The sequence below is a fragment of the Aquarana catesbeiana genome, linkage group LG07, assembly GCF_042186555.1.
Source record: "Aquarana catesbeiana isolate 2022-GZ linkage group LG07, ASM4218655v1, whole genome shotgun sequence".
Taxonomy (NCBI): Eukaryota; Metazoa; Chordata; class Amphibia; order Anura; family Ranidae; genus Aquarana; species Aquarana catesbeiana.
The window spans coordinates 140,022,602-140,044,123 of record NC_133330.1 but is presented as its reverse complement, the minus strand read 5'-3'; the positions used below and the strand labels follow the sequence as shown (position 1 = coordinate 140,044,123).

The window sequence follows — 21,522 nt, the reverse complement described above, 5'->3', positions numbered from 1 at the left end:
ATCCTTCTACCCCCCCCCCCCCGTTTTTTGTATGCTTATCTTAATTCAGAGGAACACACCCCTATGGTTGATTACTTATTTATCCCTGGGGTGACTGTATGTCATGACTACTATGGGGATGATTCATACTCATAAACCCCCATCCTAGCCTTGCTAATTGGGATGTAGCCGCTGTGCCATCTTTTCTATGTTTGTTTTGTTAGAACATACACATATGCCCTTGGTCTGACCACCACATAGTGTCCTGTAACCTCTCATGCATAGGACTCCCTAGTGAAACAGGGGCTTGGCGCCTCAATGACTCTTTACTCACTGACCCTACCATAGTTAGCCAGCTATCTGAACGCCTCTCTGAATATTTTCACCAAAATGACATAGATGAGATTTCCCCCACAAATTTGTGGGCGGCCCATAGGGCCGTGATAAGAGGTAATTTGATTGAAATAGCCACTCCTAGAAAAACGCCAGAAATAAAAGGATATTCGCTCACTCACTTCTGATCTTGAGAAACTTTATCAGACACAGCCAAACCCCTTTTAGGAATTGCTGAATCAAATTAAGAGCAAGAGAAGTGCCCTTGACACCTTACTCACGGAGACCACTGAAAAATCCCTCAGCTGGTCCAAAGCCAGATTCCTCTTGCACAGCAATTCGGCTTCGGCTATGTTTGCCAGAAAGTTGAAACAATCCATCCAACCTAAAAGATGATAATGGTAACCTCACCACTCATCCGAAAGATATATTTTAACAATCTTTTCTTCCTACTACCAAACACTTCTGTCTTCCCCTCCACCCCGGCCTTGCCCCATCCCTCAAACCTGGTTAGATGCCCTTCAGCTACCTAAACTCACTGCAGAACAGCTACAAATTCTTAACACTCCTTGCACAGGGGAAGAAATAGCCTCTATCATTTCTTCACTAAAATCTAAAATCATCCAAAACCCTGGCCCTGATGGCTATACAGTGCCAAATTATAAAAAATTTGCTGGCCTATTAATTCCCAAGTTGGTCAAACTATATAATCGGATCCTGGGTGGAAATTCATTCCCCACAGACATGTTGCTGGCAAACATGTCCTTGATACGAAAGCCTGGAAAGAACCATACCCTCCCACAGAACTTCCTCCCCATTTTGGTCATTAATAATGACTTAAAATTTTTTGGCTGTCTACTGGCAGATTGACTGGCATCGGTTATCACTCCCTTGGTTTCTTCTGATCAAACAGGCTTCATCCCAACTAGCAAATCACAGATCACATACGGCTAGCCACTAATGTTATACAGGATGCCGACATTAACTCCCGTAAGGTTTTACTACTTGGCTTAGATATCAATTATCAATAAAGCCTTTGACAGTGTCCTCTGGCCCTATTTAGACTCAATTTTAGCCAAATTTGGCTTCAGCGGGGAGTTTATCCATGGCTTTAAGGCTCTTTATCACAATCCCCAAACCCGTATTAAGCTACCTGGGTGCAACTCGGAATACTTTGCTTTAGGACGTGTCCCCTCTCCCCTCTATTGTTTGCCTTGGCGATTGAACCTCTGGCCCGCTCAATTAACTCTATCCCTAATATCAAAGGATACACAAAAAATGGTCAAGAATTTAAACTAAGCTTGTATGCAGATGACGTCCTCCTGTTTCTTTCGGACCCTTAGCCACATTTCACCAAGTTATGGGACTGTGTAGCTTTACCTATTAACCTCCCTCACCCCATAACAAACAATCTTAAAGATAAGGTAGAATGGAAGAGGTTGTGCCCATAAATTAAGATTAGTCTATAAATTAACGTGATTTATCACAGTCCATAACTTCAGTTCTTGATATGCACCACAGTGAGTTCACACATATTGATGAAAGTGCCCGACACCATATAAATTGCCTGCTTACTAGATAGTAGGCAATATAACGTGATCGGCTGTAACCCAGCCACGGCCTTGACTGCAGGGACGGCTGCTGAACACACACAGGAGAACACCTGGTAACGGACTGGGATATGCAATCGCTTAAGCATCTCACTGGATCGTGGCCATAACAAGGATGTACTCCAGGTAAGCTCAATGAAAAGAGAAACTGCAAACAATGACCACATAAGCATCCACTCATGCATGCTGGATGCTTATGTGGTCATAGTTTGCAGTTTCTCTTTTCATTGAGCTTGGTGTTGAAAACCATATGGCAAAGAGCCTCAATGGTGCTCCAAATAACAGGTGCACCTGTGACCCTGACCTACCAGATGTGCATCTTATTTGCAGAGCTCCTGGAGATCCCCCCCCCCATCAAAATTTGGCACACACACTCTTCAGTGCCATCCACTTGGCAATTGCTCTAAATTGGCGGTGTCCCTCTGTTTCATGGTCACAGGCGCTCCATTGCATTGAATCCATTAAACTGATGGAAAGGGTACACCACCCCCACATGGATACCATGCACATCTTCGAACGTAAATGGGCTAATTGGTCGTCTTATCAGATATAATCTGTGTTTGGAGGGCTTCCTTGTCTCCCCATTTGAGTTCATTAGACGATTGGGTAGCACTGGAAGACAACACACCCAGTACTGCCGATTCCATTATTTTGAAAGATTCCTGTCTAGAGCATATCTATGTAATAAGAAAAAATATACAGCACTAATGAAACATATAAACTAAAGCAGCTACCAAAGTGAGATACAAGCACTAATGAATTAGGAAAAAATGTAGCAGCGCTAAGAATTATAACAGAAATAAATCAGAAACTGAATAATTAGTGAATCAATGAGATTAATAATCAGCAGTGATGATGATATAAATATTATTGTTGAAACCAACACAATCATAGTAATAAGGTTTATCAGAGATTAAACTGTTCTTCAGTATGAAGCTATTCGTAATCAAAATCCATAAACCAGGTGAAAATAAATGATTTAAATAGATGAGAGATGAATCCTCCACCGCAACCAAAGTGTTAACACCACACAGAATGCGAGTTTACCGCAAAGGCAAGCTATGTAAGCCTGTGGCCAATTACCCGGCCAGGGCTTTTATCCGGGGAAGACGAAGGGGACCAATGCCACAGCAGGATGCTAGGGATGTGGTCAGCAAACAGCTCGGATATCCCAGATCCGGGGTTCAGGTAAGGTGGTCAATTTCAAATGCTGCTCAGATGTTCCCCAGCATGAAAAGAACTCACCATAGCATAATACTGACAGACCATCATTTATTATAAAAGTAGAATAACACTTACAATATCCAGGATTAAAAACAACATAACAGCCGGCCGGCTAGTACAAATGCCCGTCCACTTGGACAGCAAAATGCGATGACGTCAGCATGTCGGCTTCTCCTGATGTGCGTTTCGTCATATGAAGTCGTCTGGGGCACAGGCGACGCACTGGCGTATTGCGTAATATATACATATGGATGAACCAAGCCTCGATGTGAGTCAGGAACCGGAAATCATCTAACGCCTCACCAGGAAGACTGGCAAAACACCAGATCCACCATATTTGATGTTGGAAAAGCGGTCTGCGACGAGTTATCAAAATCAAAAACAAGGAACTAAAAAATTAAAATAAAAACATAGAAATATAGAAAATAATTAGGTATTTTGTAAGATCACCCCTGTGATAAATTATATGCAGCCACAGTGCACCCAAGCATTACTAGGTTTCACATAAATGAAATTAAAATTATTAATTAATATCTAGATAAACATATGATCAGTAAAAAGCAGTAAAGACATATTAGTCAAATGGGGGTTCATACTATACAAACACCGCATTGTTACGTATAGGTACTTTAATGGCAAAAAATTTTTTGGGATGTTCTTATTTAAGGTATTACTAAATCATATGTAACCAAAAAGTTTGGGATATTGAACAATTAGCATCATAATCAAATCGGAGATGATTTCCGCTGACCCACAAAGAGCCTATAACATCCTCTTGTAAACATTATAAAGATAGACATTGTGAACCCACATAAATTGAAAGTGTCATATAGATAATCAAACCAGATCGAAAAAAACTTGTTGTTAGTTGCCTCAAGAATTATCTATAAAAGCATTGGTATCTATATAGACGTTAGGACCATATGGGGTATAACATTTGATTTTATGGACCCATAGCATTTCTAGTCTAGTATTGCTCCTAACAAAAGAACTCCCTCTCCATTGGGGGCGATATTTGTCAATCCCCATGAAGACGGTTTTAGAGGGTTCCTTGTTGTGTGTGGTCAAATAATGTTTGGAAACTGAATGCTTGGGGAAACCGTTCTTGATATTTGTAATGTGTTCATTCAGTCTGACGGAGAGGGGTCGCTTAGTCCTGCCCACATATTGTAACCCACAGGGGCACTGGAGCAGGTAAACGACCCCCTCCATCGAACACGTGATGAAAGGTTCAATCTCGTGCTTAATTTTTGTACTAAAGGAAGTGAACTTTTGAGTCCGTCTTTGTGTGCACCCGTTTATGGAGCACACCTGACAGCGTCCGCATTTATAGAAACCTGTGAGGTTGTCAAACCCCTTTTGTTAATAGGGGGATCCAAGACATTTGGGGCCAATTTATCTTTTAGTGAGGGTGCACCTCTGAATACAACTTGTGACCCATCTGGTAGGACTGATCTCAACAAGGGGTCATTGCCCAAAATGTGCCAATGTTTCCTCAACAAGCTTTTAATATTATTGTGCTGCACCGAATAAGTTGGAATAAATGGAATGGTATCAATATGTAACAATGCTGTGTTTGTATGGTATGAACCCCCTATTTGACTAATATGTCTTTACTGCTTTTTACTGATCATACGTTTATCTAGATATTAATAATTTTAATTTCATTTATGTGCAACCTAGTAATGCTTGGGTGCATTGCGGCTGCATATAATTTATCACAGGGGTGATCCTTATAAAATACCTCATTATTTTTATTTGTTCTTGTTGTCCCATTATTTAGTTTTATATGCCCGCTGCCCTAATCCATCGATGGTGGTGGGGAGGGTATGAAGATTTTTAACTAATTTTAGAAATTGATCATGACCGGGATGCTTTTACAGACACTCGGTGTCACCAGATTTCTATATTTCTATGTTTTTATTTTAATTTTTTAGTTCTTTGCTTTCGATTATTCGTCGCCGACCACTTTTCCAACATCAAATATGGTGGATCTGGTGTTTTGCCAGTCTTCCTGGGGAGGCGTTAGATGATTTCTGGTTCCTGACTCACATCGAGGCTTGGTTCACCCATGTGTATATATTACGCGATACGTCAGTGCGTCGCCTGTGCCCCAGACGACGTCATCATATGACGAAACGCACATCAGGAGAAGCCGACATGCTGACGTCATCGCATTTTGCTGTCCAAGTGGACGGGCGTTTGTACTAGCCGGCCGGCTGTTATGTTGTTTTTAATCCTGGATATTGTAAGTGTTATTCTACTTTTATAATAAATGATGGTCTGTCAGTATTACGCTATGGTGAGTTCTTTTCATTCTGGGGAACATCTGAGCGGCATTTGAAATTGACCACTTTATCTGAACCTGGGATCCGGGTTATCGGGGCTGTTTGCTGACCACATCACTAGGATCCTGCTGTGGCATTGGCCCCTTCATCTTCCCAGGATAAAGGCCCTGGCCGGGTAATTGGCCGCAGGCTTACATAGCTTGCCTTTGCAGTAAGCGCGCATTCTGTGTGGTGTTAACACTTTGGTTGCGGTGGAGGATTCATCTCTAATCTATTTAAATCATTTATTTTCACCTGGTTTATGGATTTTAATCAGGAATAGATTTATACTGAAGAACAGTTTCATCTCTGATAAACCTTATCACTGTGATTGTGTTGGTTTTAACAATAATATTTATATCGTTATCACTGCTGATTATTAATCTCATCGATTCACTAATTATTCAGTTTCTGATTTATATCTATGTAATGAATCTTCTTGCAGAAGCAACTATGTTACTTTACTCAGTTTTTCATTCTGAATTTTGTTATTTTATTATTTTTCGTACTCAATTATATATGGAGAGCGGTTTACCTGTACAATCATATGTTGGTTTTTGAATGTACACTCTATTCTCTCCATGCATTTTAATTTTGTACTTGCTCAAATACATTAATAAAAATGTTTGTAAACATAAAATCAATACACCCCACTGCTACAACTTACGTTGAACTCCAATTGCATCACTATCACTTTAAAAACCCAAACTCCCAATGCGCCCTACAGACTGACACTTGGGAATACCTAACTACCTCATACCAAAAACCTAAAGGCCTTTCATGGTTTTACTCAAAACTACAAAACAGCCTATGAAATCCACTAGTATGTTAAATTGGGAAAAGAACCTTAATACGACATTTAGTTTGACTACATGGAACAAGGCAAACCAAGCAGCATCTTCCTCTTTGTAGTAGCTCTGTAATATTCTCAGAAGTTGCACTAAGGTCAGCCCAGTTTTCATCTCCAGCATGCCTCTAATGCTTAGGCCTGGGCTAATGGCGTTGATCACTGCTTCTACAATTTCAGATTCAGGATATCCTTTTTGGAGTCCCAGGTCCATCTGATGCAGAAGGTTCATATAGGACAGCTTGTCTTTCTGCTCCTTCTCTCCTATCTGACCTTTTATCTTGAAATCTTTCCTAATCGTCACCTCTGGTAAGTGGCCCCGAGTGCGTCTCTGGATGACTGAAGCAGGTCTTTGCCTTTGCTGACCACCGCTCGAATCCTTGCACGTGACACTTGACTCTTTAACCACTTCAATACAGGGCATTTTCAACCCCTTCCTGCCCAAGCCAATTTTCAGCTTTCAGCGCTGTCGCACTTTGAATAACAATTGCACGGTCATGCAACACTGTACCCAAATTACATTTTTATCATTTTTTCCCCACTAATAGAGCTTTCTTTTGGTGGTATTTGATCACCACTGCGGTTTTTGTTCCTTGCGCTATAAACAAAACAATAGTGACAAGTTTGAAAAAACATTCACATTTATACAGCGGTCCGTGCTATAAAAATGCACCGATTACTGTATAAATGTGATTGGCAATGTGACTGGCAATGAAGGGGTTAACCAGGAGGGGGCGTTGTAGGGGTTAATTATGTTCCTAAGGAGTGATTCTAACTGGGGGGGGAGGGGGCTCACAAGGGGAGGAGACCGATCGGTGTTCTTCTGTACAAGGAACACACCATCGGTCTCCTCTCCTCTGACAGGACGTGGATCTGTGTGTTTACATACACAGATCCACAGTCCTGCTCAGTTACCGGGCAATCGCGGGTGCCCAGCGGACATTGCGGCTGCTGGGCATGCGCACCGGGACCCAAGTGATGCGCTGCGTGCGCGCGCCCCCTGGAGGACCGTCACATCATATGACGGCGGCCCAGGATAACAGCTGCACCGTCCCGCCGTCATATGACGGTGGGCGGGCAGCTAGTGGTTAATGTGTTCCGCGATCATGCCGGAGGTCTCCTGGAACCTCTCCTGTATATCGTGGTACTGCTGTTTTAGATCAGCTAGTTGTTGTTCTGACTGGAGACCTCTCCTGTGAGCCTTGAGCGTGTCAACCACGGCCACTTCCTTCTTCAAAGGGGGCTGTCTTCCACTTTTGGTTGGGGTTGACCCAAAACTAACTTCCCGTGTTGGTTTAACATGTCTAGAGCTGGCAGAGCTCCCTCCGGGCCCCTCTGGGTGCGTCAGGTAAAACTTGGTTTTGCCAGCTAGCTGCACACTCGAGCCTCCAAAGTTCTCCGGAATTCCCTTTCTCCATTCCAATAGGGCATAAGTGTGAGAGGTCCCACAATCTGGTCTGACGGCGATCACCCAGGCCTTTTCTATCTGGGGACAATGCCTGTACAACCTGGCTGACCTGTTCTTCCTCCCAAGCTTCTCCTGGGAGTTCAATTGCCACGCTCGCTTCTGAGCTTCACACCACTGGACCACTGTGACGGGTCCATACTGGTGCCAAGAGGGTGTGCTTGATTGCAGAGTGACAGAATCCTGGACGAGCCCCCAAGTGAAGCACTTACCCCCTAAGGAGCTGCTGGTAATTGATCGGGCCTGTACTCTGCTTTTCCACCCTCAATGAATTGGCTCAACCCACTTGACACAGCTGTGTAACAGTGTTGGTGTGACACTTAATAACAGGGAAACAACCCAACAATAGCAATATACATCTATTATACCTCTCTCGTTACCTAGGTGTCCATTGCTTCATCTGCTATGAAAGTAAACAGAGCCTTACACCAGCTATATTTCAACCAGACTGTAAGTTTACTGAAGGCTGGTTTAAAATAGTAATTACAATCACAATACTTATGTAACAATTTAGAACAGTGATAAACTAAGTACATGGAAATAATGATCACTATAAAGGTCACCTGTAGAACGCATGTGGCTGTACCTCCAAGTGGGACTGGCAAGACCTTGACACTGGGCACCTTCCCACTTCCAGTGTGACCACGCCAACACACCAAGCTTGCAACAGTTTATCTAGTGCTATAAGAACAATACAGTACAATATAAATGCTCAAGGGCTCCCCCTGTAGTGTGACGCAGCCTGTTGAGTGTGTAATGGAAGTACAAGGCCTTACAATGAACAGTATAGTCTCTTGTCTTCTTTCTTCAGCCAGCCATATTATACTGCAGTGTTTGTAATCCAGTGAGTGTGCAGATGACAAAGTAACATAAGCAGTAGATAACAGTAACCTTAAATGGGCGACTCGCTTGTAACTTTCTTCTTGGGAGAAATAAAACTGTACCGTCAGTCAATGCCTACTGGAGTGCAGGCTTTGAGGCCTGGTTAAACTCAGTCTATTTGATGTATGCTGGTCTGTAGCACAGCAGGCCTCAGCAACACTCTGAGCTAATTTGTACTGTGTTAAATGTTATTTAAATATTGGGCAACAGCCCTCTCACCACACCAGGTCCAGACCATTACACTGCTCCATCTCTGTGATCTCAATCCCACTCCAGAATGGGTTCCAGCACTCTTCGCCACTCCCTCTCTGGAGCGATGGCTGTCGTTGAGCTCCCTCAGACGTTCTGGATCCTCCGACCCAATCACATGCGGTCTCAGCAAACTCTGTCTGACACCTCTCCGGTGGTATCAACTCTGTTCCGCGCCAGGCAGGTCGCGCTCTTCTGAACACTCCCACACAGGTCCCTGCAGGCAGGTCACGGGTCCCGGGCAGGAGAGGAAAAACATGGCCATGCTGGGCCTTTTATTTCATTCCCCAGCCTGCAGTTCTTTCCCTGGGCCTCATGGGTAGATAAGTGGGGCACTGTGGGTAAGTAAGTCTTTTCCACATAAAACTGTAAGTCACTGTCTGCACATGCTTTACAGTCTCAGTTGACAGAGATGCTCTGGCCACTAGAGGGAGCCAATCACTAATCCAATAGCATTACATTATTGCATAGCATTAGATGGCAAAAATTCCAGCCCTACAATTGTTTCCTCCCTGTTTGCTTCTGTTTCATAAACTGAAAAAAAAATATGTAACAAATCCTGGTCCCTGGATAATTGTAAACATGCTATCTCAAAGATAATCTGTAATATCTCTCTATTTATAACTTAACACAAAACATTTTCTAATGTCTAAAGATAGTATAAGTGCAATAACTATTGTGTGAGTGTAGTGACACCAAAAATTATTGAAAAACAAATATTTGAGTATGAACGTGCAATTGCCTCAAACAAGCATACACTCTGTGTTCCTACATGTGACAAACAAACATAGTGCCGCACAGTATTAGATAAAATAAATGTAGCACCTCTAGCGTGTGCTAGAAGTAGATGTTAGTGTAGGAAAATTTTAGCTTGGCTGAGGGCCAGGCCTGGGCTGTGAATCTGGGTCAGGGTTTATCGACTCAGGGGCTGGATGTGTCAGGAAAGGACTCACCTGCTGGTGGCACTGTGGCTCCCAGATTCATAGGCTGCCGTTCCAGTGTCCACCAGCGGGTGTCTACCTGCAGCCAGAAGCTTATTATTCATCAGCTGATGCTCATTGCAGGAAGTATATTTTAATCCTGTCTGTCCTGCTCCGGTTGCCTTGGTGTTTTGGTCTCCATGTGCCCCTGACCTGTGATCCTGCATCTGTTCCTGGACCCCTGCCCTGCAGCCTGATTTCTTCCCACCTACTCTTTCCTGCTCTGTCTTACTCCCAGCTTCCTTTGCTTGATCTCCTGTGTAGGGATGAGCCTCGAGTTCGAGTCGAACTCATGTTCGACTCGAACATTGACTGTTCGCAAGTTCGCCGAACAGCAAACAATTTGGGGTGTTCGCGGCAAATTCAAATGCCGCGGAACACCCTTTAAAAGTCTATGGGAGAAATCAAAAGTGCTAATTTTAAAGGCTTATATGCAAGTTATTGTCATAAAAAGTGTTTGAGGACCTGGGTCCTACCCCAGGGGACATGGATCAATGCAAAAAAAAGTTTTAAAAACTGCCGTTTTTTCAGGAGCAGTGATTTTAATAATGCTTAAAGTCAAACAATAAAAGTGTAATATCCCTTTAAATTTCGTAGCTGGGGGGTGTCTATAGTATGTCTGTAAAGGGGCGCATGTTTCCCGTGTTTAGAAGAGTCTGACAGCAAAATGACATTTCAAAGGAAAAAAGTAATTTAAAACTAATCGCGGCTATTGCATTGCCGGTCTGACAATACACATAGAAGTTCATTGATAAAAACGGCATGGGAATACCCCACAGGAGAACCTCGAACCAAAATTAAAAAAAAAAAAAATGATGTGGGGGTCCCCCTAAATTCCATACCAGACTGAAGGGTCTGGTATGGATTTAAAGGGGAACCCCGCGCCAAAATTAAAAAAAAAAACACGGCGTGGGGTCCCCCCAAAAATCCATACCAGACCCTTATCCGAGCACGCAACCTGGCAGGCCGCAGAAAAAGAGGGGGGGACGAGAGAGCACCCCCCCTCCTGAACCGTACCAGGCCACACGCCCTCAACATTGGGAGGGTGCTTTGGGATAGCCCCCCCAAAACACCTTGTCCCCATGTTGATGAGGACAAGGGCCTCATCCCCACAACCCTGGTGGTTGTGGGGGTCTGCGGGCGGGGGGGCTTATCGGAATCTGGAAGCCCCCTTTAACAAGGGGACCCCCAGATTCTGCCCCCCCCTGTGTGAAATGGTAAGGGAGTACAAAAGTACCCCTACCATTTCACTAAAAAACTGTTAAAAATGACAAGAGACAGTTTTTGACAATTCCTTTATTTAAATGCTTCTTCTTTCTTCTTTCTTCTATCTTCCTTCATCTTCTTCTTCTTCTGGTTCTTCTGGCTCTTCTGGTTCTTCCTCCGGCGTTCTCATCCAGCATCTCCTCCGCAGCGTCTTCTATCTTCTTCTCCTCGGGCCGCTCAGCACCCATGGCATGGGGGGAGGCTCCCGCTCTTCTCTTCATCTTCTTCTCTTCTTCATCTTCTTCTCTTCTTCTCTTCTTCATTTTCTTCTCCAGGCCGCTCCGCATCCATGCTGGCATGGAGGGAGGCTCCCGCTGTGTGATGGCATCTCCTCTTCTGACGGTTCTTAAATAACGGGGGGCAGGGCCACCTGGTGACCCCGCCCCCCCCTCTGACGCACAGGACATGATGGGATTTCCCTGTGGCATTCCTCATGACGTCACAGGGAAGTCCTGTCAAGTCACCGTGCACCAGAGGGGGCGGGGTCACGGGTGGCCCCGCCCCCATTATTTAAGAACCGTCAGAAGAGGAGACGCCGTCACACAGCGGGAGCCTCCCTCCATGCCAGCATGAATGCGGAGCGGCCCAGGGAAGAAGAGGAAGAAGAGGAAGAAGAGAAGAGCGGGAGCCTCCCCCCATGCCATGGGTGCAGAGCGGCCAGAGGAGAAGAAGATAGAAGACGCCGCAGAGGAGATGCTGGACAAGAACGCCGGAGGAAGAACCAGAAGAGCCAGAATAACCAGAAGAAGAAGATGAAGGAAGATAGAAGAAGCATTTAAATAAAGGAATTGTCAAAAACTGTCTCTTGTCATTTTTAACATTTTTGACAGTTTTTTAGTGAAATGGTAGGGGTACCCCCTTACCATTTTACACAGGGGGGGCCGGGATCTGGGGGTCCCCTTGTTAAAGGGGGCTTCCAGATTCCGATAAGCCCCCCCGCCCGCAGACCCCCACAACCACCAGCCAGGGTTGTGGGGATGAGGCCCTTGTCCTCATCAACATGGGGACAAGGTGTTTTGGGGGCTACCCCAAAGCACCCTCCCAATGTTGAGGGCATGTGGCATGTACGGTTCAGGAGGGGGGGGGCGCTCTCTCATCCCCCCTCTTTTCCTGCAGCTTGCCAGGTTGCGTGCTCGGATAAGGGTCTGGTATGTATTTTTGGGGGGACCCCATGCTGTTTTTTTTTTTTTATTTCGGTTTGGGGTTCCCCTGTGGGGAATTCCCATGCCGTTTTTATCAATGAAATTCTATGTGTACTGTCGGACCGGCAATGCAATAGCCGCGAGTAGTTTTAAATTACTTTTTTCCTTTGAAATGTCATTTTGCTGTCAGACTGTTCTAAACACGGGAAACATGCGCCCCTTTACAGGCATACTATAGACACCCCCCAGCTACGAAATTTAAAGGGATATTACATTTTTATTGTTTGACTTTAAGCATTATTAAAATCACTGCTCCTGAAAAAACGGACGTTTTTAAAAGTTTTTTTTGCATTGATCCATGTCCCCTGGGGCAGGACCCAGGTCCCCAAACACTTTTTATGACAATAACTTGCATATAAGCCTTTAAAATTAGCACTTTTGATTATTCATGTTCGTGTCCCATAGACTTTAACGGTGTTCGCGTGTTCGAACTAACTTTTTTCCTGTTCGCATGTTCTAGTGCGAACCAAACAGGGGGATGTTCGGCTCATCCCTACTCCTGTGTATGACCCTGGCTCGGCTATGATTATGATTTTGCATTCCCTATCTGCTGTATATACTTTGTTTAGGCAGTTGTTCATTGTGTTTAACTTTTTGATTATTTGGTGTGTTTTACACAGTTTGATATGTTGGAGGTGCGTTTACATCTTTGTTGTTCACTTATCTTTTAAATAAATTATATTTTTTTACACTACTTTTGCCTGGCATTCTCTGAGGCAGTCCACACATTTTTGGTCACACCAGTTACTGACATAACACCAAGGCCAACCCGGACCAGAAGTGGCTGCACAGGGAAGCCATTTTGGCTCTGTTGTTGTTTGTGGCAAGATGCATCTGGAGGAGGTTGTATACTTTGCTGGTGACAGAGGAAAAAGGATATTGCTGCCAGATACTAAAGGAGTGGGCGAGTGACCAGCTGTTAGAATGCATTAGTCTTATGCCCCGTACACACGGTCGGATTTTCCGACGGAAAATGTGTGATAGGACCTTGTTGTCGGAAATTCCGACCGTGTGTAGGCTCCATCACACATTTTCCATCGGATTTTCCGACATACAAAGTTTGATAGCAGGATATAAAATTTTCCGACAACAAAATCCGTTGTCGGAAATTCCGATCGTGTGTGCACAAATCCGAGGGACAAAGTGCCACACATGCTCAGAATAAATAAAGAGATGAAAGCTATTGGCCACTGCCCCGTTTATAGTCCCGACATACGTGTTTTACGTCACCGCGTTTAGAACGATCGGATTTTCCGACAACTTTGTGTGACCGTGTGTATGCAAGACAAGTTTGAGCGAACATCCGTCAGAAAAAATTCTAGGATTTTGTTGTCGGAATGTCCGAACAAAGTCCGACCGTGTGTACGGGGCATTACTCATTCCCTAGTTGATCAAGGCAGTATGTTTGGTGAGGTTCAGCCATTAATTCAAGTCTGTGCAGAGTTGGCTTTGTCCAGTACTCTAAAGGCAGTAATGACTTTTCTCCCTCCTTCAGTATGGCTCAGGTAGAATCTCTGGTATGGTTATTGGATGATTTGGTTTATTTCTTTGAGCAATATTCAGCATGTTCCCAACAGGTGCTAGTGGAGTGTATTAACGCAGTGCAGTCTCTTGTCACACAGGCAGAGTGTAAACTGAATTTTGTTCAGCCATTACTACAAGCATGGTCAGATATATTGCATTCAGCCCCAGGAAACTTACACCAACCATTCCTGCTGTTAGACACTTGCCTTCTCAAGTATTTCTCTCTCTGTCATCCACAACAGCCACAATTGCAGCCCAATACACACTGCTACCAACTATGTGTCAGTACTTTGTTTCCATTTGCTGCACCTACCCTGCCTTTAACCCACTGAAGTTTACCTCTTCTCCGCTGCCTGCGGCAACCCCACAGAAATCTTCCATAGCAACTACTCCCTCTTTTTTACCATCCTCCAGCTCTTCTCTTTTATCAGCTGCCCCCCCCCTACTTACAGCCCCGCATTCACATACAGAACTTCAGTGGCTAAACCTAAAAAGAAACAGTTTTTCCCAACCCGCACGATCCTGCCACTATCCAATCCTGCTTCCACGCCAGCCGATCTGCTCCAGCCTGCCTCCACGCCAGCCGATCTGCTCCAGCCTACCTCCACGCCAGCCGATCTGCTCCAGCCTGCCTCCACGCCAGCCGATCTGCTCCAGCCTACCTCCACGCCAGCCGATCTGCTCCAGCCTGCCTTCACGCCAGCCGATCTGCTCCAGCCTGCCTTCACGCCAGCCGATCTGCTCCAGCCTGCCTTCACGCCAGCCGATCTGCTCCAGCCTGCCTCCACGCCAGCCGATCTGCTCCAGCCTGCCTCCACGCCAGCCGATCTGCCCCAGCCTGCCTCTATGATTGCCTATGGGGTTAGGCTAGCCTCTGATGGTCCTGAACCTGCCCGATGTTCCGGTGCCCGCTGTCCAGCCCGATGTTCCGGTGCCCGCTGTCCAGCCCGATGTTCCGGTGCCTGCTGTCCAGCCTGATGTGCCTCTACCTGTTTTCGTCCAGCCTGATGTGCCTCTGCCCGTTTTCGTCCAGCCTGATGTGCCTCTGCCCATTTTCGGCCAGCCTGATGTGCCTCTGCCCGTTTTTCGTCCAGCCTGATGTGCCTCTGCCCGTTTTCGTCTAGGCTGATGTGCCTCTGCCCATTTTCGTCCAGCCTGATGTGCCTCTGCCTGTTTTCCTCTAGCCTGAAGTGCCTCTGCCCGCTGCCAAACTGATGTCCCTCTGCCCGCACAGCTGTGTTCTCCTGACTCTATGCCAGCTGCTCAGTTGGATTGTTGTGCAAGGCTAAGTTTCCACCAGCTAATGGCTGTGAATCCTCACTTGCCTTATATGGGTTACCTACTTAGCCTAAGACTCATTTGACTGTTGCCTCAGTCAGGTCCCTCTGGCAGTGTGTTGCTCCTATGGCGCCCAAGACTGGTGGTCTGGACATACCCTTGGTAACTGGTAGCTGCATTTGCCTTCATTGCCCTGGTCGTGGTAAGCTCCCGGGGAATGGAAGAGTTCGATCTGTGCCTTGCCATTATCCGGATGCAATTGCCACAGCTTCGGGTGTACTAGGGGACCCGGGTCGGGTAACAAGTGCCTCAGAGAGACCCAGGTGGCTTTTGATGTGCAGAGCAAGTCCTGGAAACCAGGCAAGCTACTTAGTTATGATGAGACGCTTCGGTGTCTGGATTCCGGTATTGTCACATGACTCCAGGGTTAAGTTTGTAGATAACCCGTGGGACCCCAGCATTGGGGCATCTGCTGTTTTGAGGGACTTGGAGTGTCAAATGCTGTACATCTCAGGGAATCTGGCCAGCAGGACACTCAGCCAGCCAGTGGCTTCACCCCAACAGTGGGATACCCAGCCAGTTACCTGACCCGGGTGGGGGGACACTTTGCCTATTAATGCTGATGCCCAGTGAGCAGGAGCCACTCTACTACAGCATGGATCTGCAGTTAGGTCTTTGCACAGAACAGCTGCGGAAGTCCCAGAAGGCCAGACAGTGCCTTGAAGGCTGGTGACTCCCCTGCAAGGAAAAGTGACATTGGGGAAGAAAGCTGGAAGTCTGCCTCGGCCTGTAGCTAGTCAGGGAGCTGGTACCTGTAAGTACTGCCCAGCAAGAAGCAGATGCTGTCTCTGAAATGTCGGCTGCCACCATATACTCTGCCGACCCCACCTGGAAGGAGCCAGTGCAGAAGGGCAACTCGTGGCAGTGTTAGGGCCATAGACTGGGGGTCGCCCAGACCGCAGGCAGAATTTGGGCCCTTGGATGAAGAATTTGAGGAGTGGTCATCTCATAGTAGCTTGGAGGAGGAGTGGGGGCACTGTGAGGAGAAGGTGGAAGTGTTGTCCAAGGTGTTGGCTGAAGGATCTGTGCAGGCCCCAGTTTGTGTGAGGCAGAAATTCCTAAACGGACCCTTTACCACCAAGACCAGAGCAGATGAGTACAGGCAGTGGGTAGTGAGGTCACCCAAAGCCTGCGTTCTACCTGGGAAAGGCAAGTCTGGAGAACTGCCAAGGTTATTAAGATTCCAGCAGGAGGTGCAGAGAAGCACAGCTCTGGAGTGGGGTCTGGACTACCCCATGTCCCCCCAGACATCATCGATGTCATTGAGGACTCCTGGGGAGAGTGGAAGGATGACATGGTGTGGGAGCACATGCATGTCCCCAAACCCTCGCAGGGACCACATAGTGACCAAGCTTTGGACCCAGAGTTAGGACATTCGGCAAGAATGGCAGCCGGGAAGAGCTATCTACAAAGACAGGGTGGTGGTTGTTAAAGCTGGTCAGCCCACCAAGAGCCACAAAGAGCTGATGGCAACCTGAGGAGACTGCCCAACCCCCAGTAATACCTGTAAAGGAACTGATGTGAATGGTTCAGCTGCCAGGTAACAAACATGGACAGCAAGAAGAGGATTGGTGCCTTTACTGTTCTTTTGTTTGGAATAGGCCAGCCTAATACTCTGACCTGTTCCAGATGGATGTGTTGTTCCTGCTGAAGAACTTTTGGGTGAGGCCTAGTATCCTGCTACTACTTTAATAACTTGGAGGGGCTCCTTCTACCAGAGACTCTATGGAAAAAGTTTTGTTCTGTCCCCCTGCTTTGTGATGGACTCTGCATTTTTTCAGTCTGCGAAGAGGGCTTCCCTCTAGGCGCTCCAGCTGAGGTATTTGCCATATAGTGTGTCTTATGTTAGCTACAGGGACCTGTAGTTAGGATATGTGTGTGAGTGTATTTTTGATAGTGATATTTATTTGTATATAGCCCCTTTCTAATTGTTTCCCTTATCCCCTTCCTTATTTTTTTTTATTGCCCTGTTTTTCTCCTGGGCTCAAGAGTGTTTGTTTTTTTTTTCCCAGCCATGGGGACAGGCTGTTTTTCTAGGGGGGTGAATGTAGGAGTGTGTGCTAGAAGTAGATGTTAGTGTAGGAAAATTTTAGCTTGGCTAGGGGCCAGATCTGGGTCAGGGTTTTAGTGACGCAGGGGCTGGATGACTCATCTGGCAGCTCTCTCTGACACTTCCCTCTGGTCTGGAAGTTTGTAGAAACTTCTAGAGGTGGAGGGTGGGCGTAATTAGGGGCTGCCATGCATATACAGTATATGAGGCATCGGCTGATCCCCAGCAATGGATCGGCAGGAGGTAGAACCTACCCCATAAAAAGACATGGGCCATGACAGCAGGGGCAGTCAGTGGAAGATGGAGTGCTGAGGAGGCTGGCGGTGGCCCTTGAGGCTGCCCCTAGGTCTGGGGGGTTGTCCTCAGGCGCTGGAAGTTTCCCCCTAAAACACATGGAGGAAATGCTTCCTGGAGGCATGGGTGCAAGGAGAGAGAACAGTGGGAACAGGTCAGCACCTCTGGGAGATCTCCTGAGAGTCATCTTGGTGGGCTGGTGGTGAGTGTCAGTCTGGAGGACTGTGGGGAGAAGTTAGCCTGGAGGGCTAGTGAACGGGGCATCTGCAGCCAGGTGGGTTGGCAGTGCCTAAAGAGGTTGTGGTAGGATAGTAGCCACAGGAGTGATACAAGCTGGACACTGAATTTTTGCTAAACAACCAAGGGGCCTTGGGTTCCTGCCTGTAATGTGCTATTGCTTCATCTGACTTACTGACTGTTGGATAATTCACAGTGTTCCAGCTAGGTTCTGTAAGCAAGTGAGTGCTGGAGGAAGAAGGGGAGCTGTATATAGAGACTGTGTATAGGAAGAGTTGTCCCTGCAGTTTGTTCTGAAGTCAAGTGGGCATCCCATTATCCCCCATCCCTAGACAAGTTATTATCCCTCAATAAACAAAAAAAAAGTCACGGACTGTTCCCTGACTCTGGAGTGCCTGTGGAAATTCGGTGTGCCTGGCTGTGCAGGGTGGGGATCCCAGTTCATCTGTGGCTCCTAAGGGGGTGCACTACATAAATAATTAACTTATATAATGCCACAAATCGTATATACAAAAAACAAAATCAAATGTCCACAATAGAGATGGGTCTTTTTTATGAAAAAAATCGCGAAATGTTTTGAGAGGCTGTGTTTTTTAAATCCAGTTGAGCTAGTATACATGTGTTCATCTCTTTTATCCTTTTAGGGTATTGAGAAATATAAAAAACATTGGAGAGGAGGCCATAAAGTACAGATACTCAGCCTAAAGCAATCCAAATGGATCTATTGTATGCAAACCTTCGTACCTAAAGGCTTAAATGTTGATTTTGAACTGCTTCATTGGGGATTATTAGGTTGGGTACTCTGTTTCCCATACGCATTTCATACAGGGGGTGCATGTTCCTTTAACACATTCTATAGATTGACTTGTAATCAATATGGAGTATATGGCCCTTTAAGGCTGGGTTCACACCGCAGTATGGAGCTGCTCACAGCAGGGGTCCGGTGCGTCCCTGTTCACCGTTTCAGGTCCGATTTCAGCCCTAATTTTGGGCTGAATTTGGACCTGAAAAGGACCAGAAAATGCACAGAACTCCTGTGCAATTCACACCGGAGCCACTCCGGAGATGTGTGAACCGACTCCATAGAGAACTGGTCACAATCTCCTGACATGCTTGGATGGGGGGGGGGGTGCCCCTACAAATACACACCAATTAGATATACAGTAAGGTAGTATCACATATCTTAGGAGGCCCATATATAGTCTGTGTTTTCAGTTCCAGCTACATATGCGGCAGTATATATTTTGGTATATATAAATAAGAAGGAAGATAACATTTCTAGAGTATTAAGTTATGTTTTAATTACTGTTTTTTTTTTTTTTTTATCTGCATTTTAGTTATATATTTGGAAGTATTTTAACATTGATTGGAAAGGCCTCAGTAATATGGTGACCGTTTGTCTATATTCTTTGGCAATGTCTTTTTGTATCAGGCATACTGTAACATGGCTGCTTGTATGGAATTGTCTTTGGTCTTTAATAAAAAATTGGCCAGAACTGCATCCAGGCCAAAGATTAGTATACCATATATTAATAGCAACATGATCTGAATGGCTTGTTATCACCCGAGAAAATGTGCCTCTGTGACGATACGTGTTGGGATGTGCCTATGACCTCACGCTACAAACAGGAAGTGGGCTGCCATCTTGGTTGAGCCATTTCTAATGTACTTGTATGTAATCTGATGTGCTCCAGCAAATGTGCACTTTTTACGTTGTTTTTAATCTTGGGCTTTATTTTTAATGAAAAAAATCTGGAGAGCACTATATACAGTATATGTTTCTGTTTTGAGCTTCCTATATACAAACACTGAAGGATTTCTGTGGATATAGTTGGATTGAATGACATTCATATACAGCAGAGGGGAACAACACTACTGGTACAGCATACCCTGTTTAAATGGAAAGCGCATGAAACCTGATTTCAAAGCATTGAAAGCATGAGAGCTTTGGAATGTTGGTGATTTGTTTTACACAATACAAGTTGAAGTGAAACGTTGCAGAGAGTACATTATTTATGGCACAAGTAGAAGAAAATGAAAATGGATGCACACAGCGCGGTAATGCTTAACATATTACTTTCTAATGTTTAACCTGTTTTGGCAGCATTTACATACTTTATTTGTTAGCACAGAACTGTAGAGAAGAGTCAGATTTAGATCTCGATCACCCATCTCATCAAGTAGTACTGGGCTCGAAGCACCTAATGAAGGAAAATACTAATTAATATTTAGGTGCCAAGAGATAAAACTACAGTGCAATGAGTAGATAAACACTATTATGTCTGTTCAGTATTGATATCATATACCAGCTGGTAACCAAGAGTTTGTTTTTTCTTGGGGGGAGGGGGGTTAGAGCACTGATTAGAGCACAAAATGTTTATGGTTGTTAGGAAAGGCATCAATTATTTTACAATATTTAACTACATGTACTGTAATATAGCCTGAACCTAGGTTCACACTGATGCGATGTGGGTGTCAATACCGCTGCGGGTGTCAATACATTGTTAATGACACCCCCAGATCGGTTCACAGATCGCAGTGCGAACTATGAACTCGCACAGGAATCGAATCGCATAGGTGAGAACACCCATGCAATCTGATTTAAGTGCAGAGGAAAAAAGTCCCGGCACTTTTTTTTCCTGCAAATTTAATTCGAGTTTAGCCATACAACTGTATGGCTGAACTCCCATCTCAGACATCGCATGTGATCGGCTCCCGCAGTGCAGGTGTGAATCACATGCGATGTCTAAGATCACGCTAGTGTGAACCTGGGCTCAGTGTTCATAACCGCAGTAATATTCTTAAAGCCAAACTAAACCCTCTCATTCTTTAGAGCAGTGATCTCCAAACTGCAGCCCTTTGCTTGCCTTTACCCGGTCCTTGGGACACTTTTCCTGACACCAACAACTGACACCAAAAAGGGGGCATAATTCCCGTTTCTGATATCAACAGGGAACTATTTCTCCCAATGACACCAAGGATGGGGCACTGTTCCTCCCACTGACACTAACAATGGTGTTCCTAATGCTAAAGATGCACGGTTTACTCCCACTGACTCCAGGCCAAATTCTACTCTGAACAGCCACAGTTCAGCCCCCCTAAAATCTGAAGGACAGTGAACTGACCATTTGTTAAAGTTTGGAGACCCCTGCTTTAGAGCCAAGGAAGCTGCCATATTATTATCCTCTGTTTGATCTGCAGTTCCCATGGTGTTTCACATGTGATCAGTTATGGCACCAGCCATTTGATGGTTTGATAGTTCGGGCTGACAGCACAAGCAAATGTGACAGTTATAATGCAAAACATACCTTGAAAGTTGTTGTTGCATGAAAAAATATAATACGATGCCATACCGCCCAACTTTTTGAGTGGAACAAGGGACACCTGTTAGAATTGTATGTAGGCATAGGACACACCCCCTGCCACACCCCCTTAAAGGAGAATTCTACAAAAAAAATTAGTTAAACCCACAAGTGCTTTTTTTTACCTCTACTATTCCTTTATTTTGGCTTCTGAAAATTACAAATGCAGCAATTTATAAATTAGATGAAAGGTTTAGCACTGGGAAACACGTTTTGAAAGATAAAAATTTACATTTTATATACAGCTGTATAGATCAGACCAAAATAAGGGACAAACAAGGAGGAAAGGGAGACTTTGTTCCAAATCAGGGACAGTCCCTTGAAATCATGGACAGCTGGGAGCTATGTAATGC

At 45.3% G+C, this 21,522-nt stretch overlaps 1 protein-coding gene across 1 annotated transcript in view; it reads right to left on the bottom strand.

The window, feature by feature from the left end:
* The window catches only part of GUCY2C (guanylate cyclase 2C), a 1,918,134-nt gene that overhangs the window by 1,172,824 nt on the left and 723,788 nt on the right, over window positions 1-21,522 (bottom strand). Inside the window, exon 9 of the mRNA XM_073591935.1 lies at window positions 19,923-20,008. Within this exon, the coding sequence (XP_073448036.1) occupies window positions 19,923-20,008 (86 nt within the window). The remainder of the gene's footprint in view (window positions 1-19,922; window positions 20,009-21,522) is intronic.